We start from the raw sequence: 17,699 nt of genomic DNA on the forward strand, positions 1-17,699 counted from the left end.
TTGGTAACGATATTTCATCCTTCCAAAATGTAAAACCAATTGATCCATCTCTGCAAAACTTCCCTAAATTTAAGGATTCCAAGCTAAATAATAGGTCCTATTCATAACAGAAACTTTTAAAAGCTTGCCTTGTGTTTCTGAATAGTTATGATACATATCCTCTCTAGCTTACATAGTAATAGGCTCCCGGCCCACCCAAGTTCAGCATGGTGAAGGAAAGCTGCTCCTATTTTTAAACAGCCAGGCAAGTTGGCTTCTAGACAGCACAGAGGACAGATGTAAAGAATGCCTGAGAAAGGTAATCTCTGTCTTTACAGGCTTCTCATATTCCCTCAGCTAGTCCCTGTCCCAGCCACTTCCCCACTGTGATCCTTTTAAATCCTGTAGCCTGTCTGTATAGGAAAAATGCGAAAAGCCAGGAGAAGACAGATTTGAACTAGAGCCTTGAGACAAAGGCACACATCCATGGGTGAGGCAATTAACCATCCTGCTCTGCAACAGCAGGCATAGATTTACATAATTCCTATTGATTTACTCTTTTTATTTGGAATGCGGCCAATAGCATTTTGAAATCAGTTACCTGACATAAAGGAAATGTTGCCATATCTACTCCAAATTCACCAAAATCTTAAAGTATTTTAAACAGAGGCTTCCTTCCAGGGGTCATGAAGAAAAATCCATCTAACTGAGGTCTTCATTGACATTTCATTCAAAGAAATGGGAGGTGTCTGCTGAACCAACAATTATAAAAGTAAAACTAAATGCCATTTGCAGTTTCATATTCAAACAGGATCTGGCAAATGGGTGAGCACTGAGGTACACCCAACATGGACAGATGCCATAAATGAACCAGGGAAGCCTCTCCCATAACTGGTCTTAAGAATCCTCGGGAGATATCTTCTACTTATGAACGTGAGAACATAAATATGAGCAGCACATCCCAAACTAACCAGGCAACCGGCTTTCATGTGGAAAACAGAAACATATTAGCCTCCAATTAGGACCATGAACCATAGAAAACACTGTTACCAAAAGACATCAGATGACACTTGTCCAGATGGGACATAAAGAAGCAAAACTGACTGCTATGCACCACCTGAAAACCAGAGGGTGAATAACTGGTCTCAAGTAATTCTCACACCATACTGACTTAAGCCATCATGGGGGGGGGGGGGGAGAGAGAAAAATAATGACAAAAGTCTACACAAAAGTACTATGAAATATTTTTAATCCTAGGAAAGATATGAGTACTAGTAACCAAAGAGGGAGAAGATCAATAATAATAAAATTCAGTCTTTTAAATCAAATGAGTACATACCAAATTGCTCAACATTTGAAACGGAGTAATATAACTTATCATAGAAGACATGTTCTCAACCAGTGGAAAATTGACTTAAATATGCTTTGACACAGCACTAAGAGATGTTACAGGCAACAGTTGACTTGATGAAGTATTTAAGGCTCCAAAGTATGCCTTTAAAAAAATAACAAATAACACATTTTTTTCTATCACTGGTGGTAATGGGGAGAGTAAATGTCAACTAAGTCATAGAAACATAATAATTTGTTTATACATTTCAACATTTCACTGGGCTTGTCAGAGGCCATACATAAAACCAAACAAAATTTTATAGCTAAAATTGGTCTGCATATTCTCCTCCTAATGTTCTCTCTGTCAAAGTTCTTCAGCTCTTAGAATAAAATGACAAGCCATGGGAATCCAAAGACAGGACTGAGCTGACAAAAATCTATTTAATATCTAAAATTAGAAATAAAATAAAACTTCTTCAATATCAACTGCATTTTCAGAGAGTTCATTAAAATTTAAGGCATTTTTGACATGTCAGGGATTTCAGTCCAGTGACAAAAGAAAAAAAGAACGACCTGGGAACAAACCCTAATTATCTCTATGGCTTGGGACATCCATGTTGAGCACAGTAGCGGATGAAGAATGGTGACAGGTGATGGAAGAGGCTTTCTGACTGTGTCCAGTCTATACACATCTGCCAGCTTCCTCTGAATGGTATTTCAAGTGCATTTCCACTCTTATAGTTAAATTTTGATGATGAGAGGAAGAGGCATGCCAATATTCTGATATTGGGACAAAGATGAGCAAAGCCAAAATAATTTCTAGCTTAGGAAAATATTCAAGAAATTAAATTAAAAAATTATGCTAAGTAACAGTCCCTTCAGTTTTATGACAAACAATAATACAACATCACCTATTTCTATATTTAATAGTAGATACAAACAGACACGCACGCACACACACACACAAAACCATTCGTTTAGTGATAGCAAAAAGGTCTAGTGTTTTGCCTGCTGGCCAAAAAACACATTTATTTATTTATTTATTTTCTCCCACTTTTCACAAAAATAAAGGCTACACCACCCATAAAATCAAACATTACAAGTCACTGAAACACCCTGGGCAAAAAAAAAAAACATGGTTAAAAACTTACCCATGTGCCCTGCCTATTTCAGCCAATCAAAAATATTTTAAATTTTTGGATTAAGATCTGTAAAGACTACAGTTTAAACCAGATCAATAATGGGCAAGATACTCTCAGTCCCAGTTCTTAAAGTTTACTTAAACTTGATCAAATTCACCTTCAAACTTCTTTCAAAAATAATATCCAAGTCACACTAATACTCATAATCCATTATAAGAAATGTCACAATTTTCTGGGTTGCTTTTGAACAGGAACAATATGCATTTTGTAATGCTGATAAGGTTCTTACTATGAATACAACTATATGCATTTCAAAAATCAAATTTCTTCCTTCTTGGCTTAAAAAATAAAATCGCCAAAGAAATTCATAACCTTCAAAGTTCTGTACAAAAGGAAAAATACAAACCCTCCAGAGCTCTGGACGGCACAGGATGTGGAGGAAAAGCCCCAATGACATGTGTGATAACCTTGAGTTACCCAAACAGCACAGCGATGTGTACTCAGGGACAAGCCATCCCCCTCCTTCCTGACTGTGCAGGGGTCTAGTAAACAAGGTGTTCCACTTGCTTTATTCTCCCATGACACTCAAAAGCTTTAAGCCCTCTGACTTCTGATAATATCAGATTATTTAAATTAATGGAAGTTGGGGTTTCTCCTTATCACCCCCTAGCCCACCCCCACACGACTCCTTCAATAATTTAATTAAATTCTTCATACTAGTTCCAACAGGAAGGGGATTTTTAAAGTGATTATCACCTCAGATAAACCGAGTAAATAATTTCACAAAATATTACTGATATGCTAGACTTCCAGAGTCAAGAAAAAAAAATAGCCTATGAAAATTTATTTTCTTCCATTGCTCACCATTTTAATAGAAAAGATGTTTTCATGTCTTGGAGAAATAAAGGGAAAAATAATTATAGCTTAATTGTTTGCTTTTTTTTTTCTTTCAAATCGTCCAAAGTACAAGAACAAGACATACTCAGAAACACAAGGCATATGCTTATGTCTGCCTTCCAACACATATTTTGTATGTAGACATTGTAAAGAATTAAAGTTACCCAGTAATTATATGGCATGCATCAGCAGTGCATTGGTGGGCTTAAACTTGGGTTCCAGTTCTGTGTGTACACAGCTACATCTCTTCCTGAGTTAAGCTTCATCTTCAGTGAGGCCCAGATCACTCTCTTCAGTAGTTTGACCAAGTATGTGACATGTTATAAGGCAATCAACATGTCTGCCTCCTCCTCCTCTCGGTGACACACCTCCTCTGTGAGAGCACAGTCATGACAGGTGTGAGGACAGGTCCTAACAGGGGTCCTGAAAGCTACAGCACTGTCTCTTCACATATTGGGGCATCTTGAGGATTTCAGCTGAACAGATTCAAAGTGGTCATCTTTTTCCTAAGGGGGAAAAGATAAAATAAAATCAGCTCACTGAAATGCCAATGAGATCTCAGGATTTTTTGCTTGCCATAAAGAAAGTTCCCCAAATTACTGTAACCTATGAACCTGCCACTTACAATTAGGATCTGACATTTAAAGTAAGGTGGGAAATTCAACAAACAGCGTATCTGCCCTGAAGGATAATTTTGATGCACAAGCGATGAGACAGACAACTCCAAAATAGAAACAAACACAAGATTGAGCAGATATCAGAAGATGCAGCTGTGATTTTTTTGAAGAAGTGGATGAAACTCTCCCTGAGGACACACCCGACCTTGGTATGAAATCGGTAACCTTGGCATGCTAATTGTAGGCAAAACAGAACTAACAGACATTCATATTTGATAACATAAACTGGATAGTAAGAAAAGTAACAGCCAAAATGCGTTAAGTTGATTTATGTGTTTCAAGATAATCTTTTGTGAATGTGTACTAAAAATGTTGTCATATAAGGTAATAGATCAAATGTTTAACTTAAACATGCTATTGCTGGTATATATAATACACTCAAAGAGGATGATAGCTTTTAATGTGCCAAAGGAAAACTAGAAGGTTGAATATTAACGAATGTTTTAATCATTAAATATAGAAAAAAGTTAAAAACCTTATGGAATAGGAAGATCAATAAAGAGAGGCAGAGTGAGCTAGGATTAGGTTAAGTTAGGTTAGGCTAGGTGAGATGGCTCAGCAGGTAAAAGACTGGGCTCCAGCTTGTGCTCGATCCCCAGAAACCTCACAGTGGAAGGAGATAAAGTAACTCTACAATTTGTCTTCACACACACTCACACAAACACAAACACACACATATACACACACTGTGACACATGCATGCACAAGTAAATAAATAAATAAATTTACAAAAGAAAATGTGGAATGATGGAGTACTCGCCTAGCATATAAAGAGCCCTAGACTCTTCCCTTTAGTTCACAAGGAAAAAGGGGAGGGGGGAGAGAGGAGGAGGGAGGAAGGAGTTAGAGAAAAAGGGAAGAAAAGGAAAGAGGGAGGGAGAGAGGGAACTGAAGGCAATTGGCTATCAACTCCCAGGTGAGAACAAATGTATGCTAAAGTTTAAGTGTAATAGGAGAAAATGATGGGGAGTAGACATTGAACAGCTGACAGAGAGGACCACTAACGGAGTGAGACTTCCTGGTGTGGGGAGTAGATCTCTTCCTCTCTAAATTTCCAGAACAAGACGTGAGACAAGTGTATCGCGTTGGGCAAGTTGTTAATGAATGAGTACTGATGAAAGTAGAGTGTGGTGATGTGTGCCTGTACCCACTGCAGCCCAATGCTTGAAAAGCTCGGGCAGGAGGAGGACCAAGGGCTACACAGTAAGACTCCACCTCTACAATGAATGCACCAAAATAAATGCACTTCACTGTAGAAGAAAAATAGAGGCTGGAAGGTGGGAAATGTTGACTTCTCAGCCCTAGTACCTATTAGGCGAACCAGGATGCTGCCTGTAAGGATGCCACACAGGAATCAAGAATCTACACAAGCTCCCAGAAGCTTTCCTCACCATCCTGCTACACCTCTCCTACTCCATTCCCTCCTCCGTGCTGAGACCCTCCTCTTGTTCTTATAATACTGAACAACCATGCACATATGCGTGACGTGTCTCTACAATGTCTGAGGTTAAAAATAACAGTGAAGTTAACACATTCCTCCAGACCAAAAGAAAAGTCATATAGTGCCTTGGAAGTGACTGTAGAATAAACAATTTTAAAAACCCACAAAAGCTTAATTGCAGCTTTCTTTTAATTGCTGAGTGAAATCCAGGCTAATAAACAAACGTCCAGACACAGTATAGCACTAGGAAATTACTAAGCAAGTTATGGTCTTGAGAATCTAAGAAAAAGCAGAGAAATTTAAAAATCTAAGCTTTGCCTGTACAAACCATGCATACCCATTTTTAAGTGCACATACAGCAAAACTAGATGTACCCAGAAGCTCTCTTCAAACACTAAAAGCAGTGTAGGTATTCACTAGCAAGATGTATCCATATAACACTGCACTACCCGTGACTAAAAAGTAATCTACTCTTGATGAAAACAGAGTGTATGGATATCACAAGCACAAATATGACACACTGTGTGATGTGATTATGTGGGGCTCTGAAAGACATAAAACTAATCTATGGTTTAAAACATCATTATCGTAATTGCCTTTGAGAGAAGGGGGCCTGATTCCATGCCAAAGGACTAGAGGTCACTTTCAGTGTGAAGCTAGTGTGCCAGATTGTCATAGAATTTGAAGTATGCACCTTTCCCAGAATTCATAGGCCATGTGTATACTCATAATACATACACTGCCCCCAAAGCAGTTGGTGCCAACCTCTGGGTCCCAACCCCTCAGGGTCACAGATCGGATATTTGCATTCTGATTAATACCAGCAAAAGAAAAATTACGGTGGTAAAGTAGCAGCAAAAAGTAATTTTATGGTCTCCATCATGTGAGGAACTATATCAAAGGGTCACAGATTTAAGAAGGTTGAGAACCACTGCCTTAAAGAAAGCTTGAAATATATATCCCAGAGTGTTTAGGGGTGAAGCATATTGATGTATGCAACTTTTTAAAAAATACAATATAAAAAGAAACCGTTAAAATCTTAGGTAGATGTGCAGATATGTAAACAGAGCAAATACTTAAAATTTAGCTGGTAGGTTAATGATTTGTATCATTATATAACTGTTTCTTTTCTTTTTTTTTTTGCAATAGTTTAAAATTTCAGTTCAAAAAGTAAAAAAATAAAAAATAACCTCTCACATATAACTGATGAAGACTTTTCCCCATTCTGCCCAAGGCCATCTCTTCCCTGCAGTGACCATTTGCTCTGCTGTGCATGGGCTTTTTAATGTAGCGTGATCCTATCTATTAATCCTTGAGATTAATTATTTCCCCTGCCGCAGGAGTCCTTTGTAGAAAGGCCCTGCCTATATCTTAAAGATTATGTTTGCATATTTTCAAGTTCTCTATTAAGTTCTGTCTTTGATCCGTTTTGGTTTTTGTGTGTGCAGGGTGAGGAAGAGGAATTTAGTTTCATTGCTCTACATGTGGCTGTTCGGCTTCCCCAGAACCTGTTAGAGAAGAGGCATCTTTTTCACTGCATGTTCTGTCACTTTTGTCAAAAATTCGGTGGCTGTCGCTGTGCGGGCTTACTTCTAGGTCATCTACTTCATCATTTTATATTTTACGCTTGTCTTTGTGCCAGTGCTACACAGTCTCTGTCCCTAACGCTCTGTTATGTACTTCACGATCAGGAATTTCATCATCAGTGTTCTTTCAGTGTTCTTTCTGCTTAGAATCGCTTTGGCTATTCAGGGTCCTTTGTGCTTCCCTATGAATACTTACTCTATCAAGCACTGCAAAAGTTAAACACACACACACACACACTCACACACACAAATCATCAGATTAGTAAATAAGCCATAAGTTAATAGATACAAAAACCCAGTGAGTATTTTAACATGTGCTCAACACTCTTACCCAGCAGGAAAACGCAAATTAAAACTGCCTTGAGATTCCATCTCACCCAGTCAGAATTGCTGTCATCAAGATAATAAATGGTAGCAAATTCTGGCAAAAAAAAAAAAATGTGAGAAGAAAGGAACCCTCAGACAGTGCTTATGGGAAGATAAGTTGGTAGAGCCCTCATGGGAATTAATATAAAGGTTTCTCAAACACTTAAGAATAGAACTACCATATGATCCAACAATCTCTCCCCTGGCTATATACACAGAGGATTCTAACTTCTACTACTACAGGAATACTTCTATACCTGTATTTACTAATGTATTATTCACAACCGGGAGGAAATGGAACCAGCCTTGATGTCTATAAATGTATGAAAGGATAAAGAAATTGTGATTATGTAGATTATGGGACTTTATTCAGCCAAGAGGAAAAGCAAAATTATGGCATTTGCAGGGGGAAAAAGTGGGTGAAACTCTAAATCATTATATTGAGTGAAATAAGCCAGTTTAAGAAAGACAAAAACTGCATGTTTTCTCTTGTATGTGTATGACTAGGTGGGTGGGGTAGGTGTTGAACTAGAAGGGGCCTAAGAGATGGGAGGAGTAGATAATTAAAAGGTGGGAGGGGGAGGGAAAGCTACAGTAGTGGAATACCTGTGATATCATAAAGGGGTGGGCTATTAAAGCGTGAACAGAAAGAGCAAGAGTGGGGTAGTGGGGTAGAGGGATTGGGGAGGGTAGCAAGGGAGGGAAAGAAAAAGTGTAACACGTGTGAAAATGTCAGAATAAATCACATTACTTTGTATGTTGACTTAATTATTGAAAACAATAAATTTTTAAAAGTGGACAAAAGAGATCATACTGACTGAAACTGTTATATTAAAAATGTATATTCTGAACTTTCTCAAGGAAGAATACCTCTGTTGACCTATTTTCTGTGATACTTTCTAAAACACTTTCCCCATTTTTCAATGTTCTGTCTCTAATATAACAAGGGGAGAGGGGTACTATGATATAAGGAAACACTTTAAAGTCTTTGTCATGGTTTATCTTACTCTTCTCCATGTCCCCTTGTACCTAAATGTTCCTTCTCTGAAAACGTTCTGCTCAGTCAAGAGAAACCTAAATATATGATGGAAGGCTCTTCTCTCTTGGCTTCTATATACCAAAGACATGGATTATCTTTCATTCTAAATAATCTTGTCAAATACGTTAATACAAATCAAAATTGGATGATAGAGATAGTTTCTTCTTCCAGAGCAAAGACAAAGTCTGCTTATAGGCCTGAAAGCTCAAAACAGAACCTACCCATCCACAGCAAATAGGGAGTACACTATTACAACAGACAGAGTCCCCAAGACAGGGTTTACTTTTCCAGAACACAGTGTATTGTATATGCAAGCATGTTTTTTTTTTTTCAGCAGAATGTGAAGACTGAACAAACAAAACAAATTTTGGCTATTGTTCCTACTGTGAATAATAGACTGTGTTTTGTCTCTGACATGGGTGACTCAAGTCTCCTAAAGAATATGAGATCATGGTAGAACAGTGTGTTGGCTTGCAAGTACAGTGACATTTCAAAACCATTAGAATTCTTCAGCGTTTTGTAATGATGATGGAGGCTTGGTTTTGTAAATAAAGAAGGATTCAAGTTTCACTTAATAACAATTGATAGAAAACAAATTCTCAAGATTTCATGAAGCTTTCAGCAAACATGTTGAGCAAATACCCAAAGTATAAGGGGTCCTACATTTTACTGCCTGATAACAAAAAGGATTATATCCTGTCAAGACTATACAAGCCAACATTAGACCCATTAATGACAGTTCAATTGTCTCTCAAGCACACAGACATAAGTTAGGTCTCCAGAGCTCATGTGAAAAGAACATGGAGTGTAGGATCTTATAATCCCAACACATGACATAGGCAAATCTTTGGGCCTCCAGCCAGCCTAACCTACTAGGTGAACTTCAGGCCAATAAGATATACTGTTTGAAAAAAATAACATACCGGAGGAACGACACCTGAGGCCAGGCCCTTGAGGAATAACCTATGGCCTCTACGCATATGTATACACATATACAGGCTCATTGCCCTCCCAGACCTGCACACGCATAAGCATCCACAGAAATAAACATGCATACACAAAAATTAATTTGAAAAGCTGATAGGAAAAATACCTCAAGATTTTATGCAGTCCCTGACCGACAATCACAGAGCATTGGTTTATTCTAGATTTTCCTGAAAACAAATTCCCACAAGTACATATTGCACAGAACTGACTGGTATTGGGGCTTTCCTTTCGCTGCAAGATGGATTTATAAGGTATAAGGAGATCACTGCATTATAAAAATTTGGCCAAATAGAATACAGACAAATTGTTATAGCCAGCTATCACAGAATCTGCAGTTGGCAAAAAATCCTTCACTACAGAGAATTCTTTCATAAGGTTGTCGCCGGAATTGTAATGATGCCCTGCGTTTCTGGACAGGTTTTTAACATACGCTATTTGTTAGGCCCCAGTCTGGAAGATTCTACCTTATAGGTTAGCTGACATGAAAGAACAAATAGAGTGCTTCAGTGAGGTAAGTTCTCACGGAAGAAGCAGCGTCAAGTTGGGAGCTAGTCTGTGTGCCTAGATTTAGGGTTATAGCCCCATGTAGTAATAGGAATTTTTTCTTATCATGTCTCTGAATTTCACTGGGGTTTATCAGCTACCTTTCCAAGTAGAAGTGTCTAGGTAGACATATGTTAGCACAGGTCAGAGTGAACTGAAGGTGCTGAGCATACAGAAAAGATATCACTTGGGCAAAAGAAGGCAGAGGAGTTGTGTGAAACCTTAGCTCACTCACTGCAAAATGGAACAGGAATGAGGAACCCCTGGGGTAGCCTATAGCCTTTTTTTTTTAAAACATGTGATTGATCCTGAGCCTATTACTTGGAGAAATACAAAGATGCAACATATAATTTTACTGTTTTCAAATGTTACGACACCACCATCAGTCTCTTCAATAGACATATAATCCACATGGTTATATTATTTTCATTTCTGCTCTATCTCTTGCTCAAATCCTTTCACAGTTCCAGAAAGCAGTGACTTGAGGTTACTACATCCGGCAAAGTCATGCTGAAAACTTGGGTCCCAGGCTTCCTAGCAGACTCCATTGGTATTCATGCTCTTCAGTTCCTCCTGGAAACAACCTTATGAAAAAAATTCTCTGCAGTGAATGATTTTTGCCAGCTGCACATTCTGGCAATAAAAAAGAAGTCATCCCCAATATTCCTTTCTATGGTGTGTTTCTACATCAAACTATCATCTATTTGACCTACCTGCCAGATGCTACTGTTATAAAATCTTCTATTCCCTTATTGCTATGTTCTGTTCAAACTGACTATCATTCCTATATTGATCTTATAACTCTATGCTTTCACAGACCCATTTATGGTAGGTCAATGGTGACAGGAAATAAGCCTTCCTAAAATATAAATGGCATGTATTCAAGAATGTGGCTGACCTCCTGGTCTCAGCCTCAAATGAAAATATGTCAGTGTACCCTTTGAGGAAAATTTTACTTCCTACTCTATAGTGAAAAAAAAAAAAATCCATGGAGTCAATGGTACTCTTCACTCATCAACATTTTAGTGTATGCCAAGTCTGATGTACTTCTCTGGTTGCTATGGGTATTCAGTCTCTGATTTGCATATGTATAACTGGAAACTGATTGATTGCTCAGCTTAGTGGGAAAACACACAATTATTCTCACAGAGCCATCGGATGCCTCCTTGATAAATCTTCAAATGTTTTTACTGACTCATGAGTTTTTGCAAATGATCCATCTGCTTTGACTGACACTGACAACACTGTATACCCTTCTTGAGGACAACAGACTCTGGAGAAAAACACAAAACAAACAAACAAACAGAAAAACCTAAGCTTCCGAATCAACTATCTGTCACTCAGAGAGATGGCCACAGCAAGAATTTGTCATATGAAAACAGCACAGGGGCTCAAGCTTCTGTGAAAAACTGCACAAGCCACAAAGGCTACACTGACCCATCACTCCACCTACCATTATAGACAGAGCATAAAGTGAATGGCTGCACATATGTGTGTGTGTGTGTGTGTGTGTGTGTGTGTGTGTGTGTGTGCAAATAAATATATGAATATTTATTAATTTAGCGTGTGTATGTGTGTCCTGGCATGTGTGTGGAGGTCAGGGGACAATTTACAGGTGTCAGTTCCCTCTTTCTATCATATTGGGATTCAGGGACTGAACACAGATCTTTAGGATTTAGCAATAAGCACCTTTACCTGCTAGACCATCCCATTGGATCCAAAACTATAGTTCTGATACAGGAGTTGCCACAGAATGCCAGGCTTGGGATTTATGACCACAGCTGGTCAGTTTTCCCTTAGACACTTGGCGACATTCTTCTTTGGCTCTTTCTTCTCAGCTGGTGGTGCCTTACTACTTATATGCCAATTCTAGCTTCACCGGTTTTACCCCATATAGAGATTATGGATTTGGGGACTGTGTATGACAATGGTGCACTATTACTTAATCACAAAAGTCATCCAGCAGTGGGGTGAAAGGATGATATTTAGTGGGCCTTCCACACCTACTAATGAAAGGCATACAGTATCACCAAACACCGAGTTAATTCTCAGAAACTAATTCAAAATAAAAAGCTTCTGATTATCTCTTCTACCTCTCTCATGCAGCTTATTAAGGCATTTTGGTCAGTCAGTATGATTTTCCATGAAGAGTCACCTTATGGTGACACTATAGATAATAAACAGGTCTGGAGAGATGGCTCAGAGGTTAAAAGCGCTATATGCTCTTCCAAAGGACTCGGATTCAACTCCCAGCACCCACATGGCAGCTCACAAATGTCTGTGACTCCAGTTCCAGGTGGTTTGACATGCTCACACCAATGCACATAATATAATAATCAAGAAGTAAAAAAGCATAAATATGCTTTTAAAGTTCCTCTTGCCCTTTAATGTTCTAGAGAATAAATCTGAGTGGCAACTGAGGATGAGTAGAGATAGGTGATGATATAGTTACAGAAACAGGGCAGGCAATCAAGGGACAGGACATAGCTGACAGGTGTTGGAAAGATACATCTAAGATGCTGAGAAGTGAAGAAGTGACATCACTGACTTTCAGTGCCTTTCTATCACAAGCCTCTGAAGAAAAGTGCCCAATATGGCTCTCTCAAAGTGGTACAGATACCTCACATGGCTTCCTGGCTACCATAGCCACAACATGCTCCACTCAGAATTTTCTGGCCATTCCTTTGAGGCTTACTAAGAAATCCATCATGTGTGGTGAGGGATGGCCTCAGCTCCTGTCCTAATGCTAACCAACACCCCTATCCCCTCAGCCATTACTCAGCCATGTCATAGGGCCACACATGCAAACCCACTTGTGGTACAGACAAATAGAAAAGCTGAACTGACTTCTCACCTTTAAAAAGAAGGGACACAGTTTGGGATGGACTGGAACCTCTAAATTTTATTAGCCATCACAAGAGTTTCCTCTGTAGGCACAGTCAGCTTGTGATTAGGTCCTACCTGGAGTCTCCAACATCTGTAGCTAACAATAAATTCCAAAGACATCCTGCATACCACTGAGACCATAGTGTATAAAACCGGAAGTTAACTTGCTTGTCTCCTAAGAAGATGGCAGTTTTACCTTCAGAAATGATTATTTGAAAAAAAAAAATCTTCAGTTTTTATGGAAACAACCCAAACAAATCACACAGCCTCTAGAGAACTATAAGAATCTTTCAAAATGAGTAAATAACCCATTTATTATTCATACTCATCCTGTGCCGTCATTTTGTTAGGAAAGATGCTAAAGGTTTGCCTCTGCCACCAACTGGTAGTCAATGGCCCCATGTCTAGGTCAAGTTAATATCAACCTACTCTCTTATTCTCTTAACATTCAAGTTAATATCAACATTATTATAGACAATATAACTATAATTCATACAGGTGAAAAGCTGGCACAACAACTAATACATCCTGTTGTACATTTTCCTGATAGATTGCATTAAAATGATAATTACCACTGACTTGCACACATTGCTCACAGAGCCCGTGTAGACAAAAGTGGGAAATACATTGGGTCTCTATGTTGGTTTATGGGGGGGGGGGTAATTCTTGCCCCTATTCCACTTGAATCTCATGGCAGAAACATCTTTCTCTCAGTGGAAAGGTATCTATGGCTGAGTAGAAATGTCAACACAAAGACAAAAAGAAAGACATTCACTGCTCTAAACTAGAACCTAATGTTTTATGACATGTTATGTTCAGTTAAGTGTGTTCGGAATTGGCACACAGTGAAGTGAGGCAAATTAGCCTCATCTTGCTGCTTAGTATCCTATTGACACAAGCTGCATTTCAGTGCTGTATGGAGAAAATGGACAAGGTTTCATCCCGGCCTCAGGCAGTCACACTAAGCAGAACGATGGATGGAATTTACTCAAATGAAAATTCATCAAAAGCCAAGATAACAGAGAAGTGCAGTTCAGATATAACTGTGGCACAATGCTCTGTCCTGTTCATACATCTCCGCACATTCTATGAAGAAAACGGATTTATTTTTGTTTCGTACGATTTTTCAAGAGTGGAGGGGTGAAAGCGAAAAAAATTCATAAGGGTATGAATCTATCAAACAATAAAAAGAAGAATTGGGAAAGTATGTTTGTATTGAAAGCAGCCTTCAGGGTTGAAGTGTTTTTTCTTTCTACAGCAAATACCAGGCGTGCCTACTTGTCGCAGAAATGGCTTCTCCCTCTGAAGCACGGGGAAGGCATCTTATCTGTTCTGTATAACGAAGAATAAAGGACAGGCATGCTTCCTGCCAATGCTGAATGAAACTCATACTCTCAAAGATTAGGAATGTAAACAAATGTTTATTGTTTCCTCTGCATATGACTGTGGGAACGACTCATGGAGAACTGTACAGCTACTGTTGCTCTGCCCAGTTCACTTCTGAAAAATCTAAACTTTCTTTGGCTTTCTGCTTCTAAAGTATACATGAAACTAGTAGGCTCGCTTCTTCCCTCTCAAACAGGGAAAGACTTTAATTTTTTTGACAATCACTATATATTTGTTATTCCACTGTAATCATACTCTCCTTAAAACCCTGAATTAATAAAGAAAAAAAAAGTGTAATAGAAATGTAATTTACTCATTTTATTCCTAAATGATTTCCTATACTTATGTACCTAAACTAGGAGAGTGAAAGGAAACGGTTACTAAATCATGACTATAAATATCTTTTCTTTTTCACTTTTCCTGTGTTTGTGTATTCATGCATGTTTACATGTGTGGGGGCCCACATGTATAGATGTGGCACATACAGAGGTCCAAGGTTGATATCACAATTTATTTTTTTCCTATTTCATACCTTTTCTTTTTTAATTAAAATTTTTTTACATTAATTACAGTTTATTCACTTTGTTGCCCAGCTGTAGCCCCCTCCCTCCCTCCTAACCCTACCTCCTCTCTCTCATCTCCTCCCATGCCCCTCTCCAAGTCCACTGATAGGGAAGGTCTTCCTCCCCTTCCATCTGACCCTAGCCTATCAGGTCTCATCAGGACTGGCTGCTTTGTCCTCCTCTGTGGCCTGGTAAGGCTGCTCCCAAATCCAGGGTAAGCAGTCAAAGAGCCAGCCACTGACTTCATGTCAGAGACAGTCCCTGCTCCCCTTACTAGGGTACTCACGTGGACACTAAGCTGCCATGGGCTACCTCTGAGCAGGGGTTCTAGGTTATCTCCATACATGGTCCTTGGTTGGAGTATCAGTCTCAGAAAAGAACCCTGGGCCCAAAACTTTTGGTTCTGTTGCTCTCCTTGTGGAGCTCCTATCCTCTCCAGGACCCACTATCTCCCCCTTCTTTCATAGGATTCCCTGCACTCTGCCCAAAGTTTTGTTAAGAGTCTCAGCATCTGCTTTGATACACTGCTGGGTAGAGTCTTTCAGAAGCCCCCTGTGGTAGGCTCCTGTCCTGTTTCCTGTTTTCTCCTTCCAATGTCCATCCCATTTGTCTTTCTGAGTGAGGATTCATCATCTTACCCAGGGACCTCCTTCTTGCTTAGCTTCTTTAGGTGTACAGATTTTAGTAGGTTTATCCTATATTATACGTCTAATATCCACTTATAAGTGAGTATATACTGTGTGTGTCTTTCTGCTTCTGGGATACCTCACTCAGGATGATCTTTTCTAGATCATACCATTTGCCTGCAAATTTCATGATTTCCTTGTTTTTAATTGCTGAGTAGTATTCCATTGTGTAAATTACCACAATTTCTGTATTCATTCCTCCGTTGATGGACATCTGGGTTGTTTCCAGGTTCTGGCTATTATGAATAAAGCTGCAACGAACATGGTTGAAAAAAAATGTATAATTGAGAATATTTTGAATATATGCTTAGGAGTGTCATAGCTGGATCTTGAGGAGGCACTACTTTTAATTGTCTGAAAAAGCACCAGATTGATTTCCAAAGTGGTTGTACAAGTTTACATTCCCAGCAGCAATGGAGGAGGGTTCCCCTTTCTCCACATCCTCTCCAGCATGATTGTCACCTGAGTTTTTGATCTTAGCCATTCTGATGGGTGTAAGGTGAAATCTCAGAGTCATTTTTATTTGCATTTCCCTGATGACTAAGGATGTTGACCATTTCTTTAAGTGTTTCTCTGCCATTCGATATTCCTCTACAGAGAATTCTCTGTTTAGCTCTGTTCCCCATTTTTAAATTGGATTACTTTTTTGTTGCTTTTTAACTTCCTGAGTTCTTTATAAATTCTGGATATTAGATCTCTGTCAGATATATAGTTGGTGAAGATCCTTTCCCAGTCTGTAGGTTGTCATTTTGTTCTAATGACAGTGTCCTTTGCTTTACAGAAACTTTTAAGTTTCATGAGGTCCCATTTATTGATTGTTGCTCTTAGAGCCTGTGCTCTTGGTATTCTGTTCAGGAAGTTGTCTCCTGAGCCAATGAGTTCTAGGCTCTTCCCCACTTTTTCTTCTAACTGCTTTAGTGTGTCTGGTTTTATTTGAGGTCTTTAATCCACTTGGACTTTCAATAATTGTCATGGCTCTTCCATCTCATTCAATGAGGCAGGGTCTCTCTATCAAACCGAGAGCTCACAGATATGGCCACATCCTGCTAGGCAGTTTGTTCAAGGTATCCTATCTCTGCTTCCTGAGGCTGAATTACAGGTGGACCAACACATCCATCTGGCATTCACAAGTGTTCTAGGGATGCAAACTCCAGTCCTTGTACCTGCATTTCAAGTATCTTAACTATGGGCCACCGTTCCAGCCATTGTCATCATTTGTCATTTGTCCATCTTGTTGCAAATCATTTGAAGTGTACTTTCTAACCTACTTTTCATTCTGTTTTTACTTTGAGTGGGTAAGCTGGCAAGTCTTATCACCTATCTCAATAGTGAAGAATGTCAGAGAAAGTGATTTCAAACAATATTTAAGATCTTACATTCTCTTTGTATATTGCTTTCACCACAAAGCCAATGACATGATGACATCCAACATAACATGATTGAACATCTTCCCAATTATATAATTTTCTACAGAAAGACAATCTTGTCATAAAATAAACACAAAGGTATAGGTAAATATGAGATCTTTTTATTAACCAAACTTTTTAAAAGACTATAAAATAATACATGATCTTTGTGAAAACTTAAGAATTACTAAAAAGTCTTCCTTCAAAGATTCTCATGAGAGTCCAATCCCCCAAAGCAGCTAATGTTAATTTCTTATTATGTAAATAATGACACATATATTTATCATATAGAAATATTATTTTTTTCTTATTTTCACTTTAGTTTGAACCTATTGATCCATCAGGGTACAAAGATACAGGATAAAATTTTTAGTTCTTAGTTTTGAGATCATAATATAGTCACATAATTCTTCTTAGCTTTCTAAACCCACCATATATACCATTCTCTCATTCAAACTCATAGTATCCTTTTCTTTACTTGTTGGAACATACACATGTTTATGTTCATAAATACAATCTTTTTAGTCTGTACAATGTTAATTGTATGTATACATTTTCAGAGCTGACTATTTGGCACTGGATAGCCAACTGATGTGCTCTTCCTTAGGGTAGACTATTTCTCCTATTCTCAGCTTCATAGTTGCCAGGAATGCTTTGTCAATTTTTTAAAAAAAATCCAGGCCACAGAAGAGGACAATGCAGCCACTTTTGATGAGAACTGATAGACTAAGATCAGAAAGGAGAGGAGAACCTCCCCTATCAATGGACTTGGGGAGGGGCATA

General features: G+C 38.6%; 1 protein-coding gene across 2 annotated transcripts in view; it reads right to left on the minus strand.

Moving 5' to 3' along the window:
- Window positions 1-1,230: 1,230 nt before the first annotated feature.
- Window positions 1,231-17,699, minus strand: part of Elapor2 (endosome-lysosome associated apoptosis and autophagy regulator family member 2) — a 166,425-nt gene continuing 149,956 nt past the window's right edge. For both annotated transcript variants that reach the window (XM_055612798.1, XM_055612797.1), the window contains one exon: window positions 1,231-3,856. In XM_055612798.1, coding sequence (XP_055468773.1) covers window positions 3,797-3,856 — 60 coding nt within the window. In that variant the 3' untranslated portion in view covers window positions 1,231-3,796. The remainder of the gene's footprint in view (window positions 3,857-17,699) is intronic.

The sequence above is a fragment of the Psammomys obesus genome, unplaced genomic scaffold, assembly GCF_907164565.1.
Source record: "Psammomys obesus unplaced genomic scaffold, mPsaObe1.curated_primary_1811, whole genome shotgun sequence".
Lineage (NCBI taxonomy): Eukaryota > Metazoa > Chordata > Mammalia > Rodentia > Muridae > Psammomys > Psammomys obesus.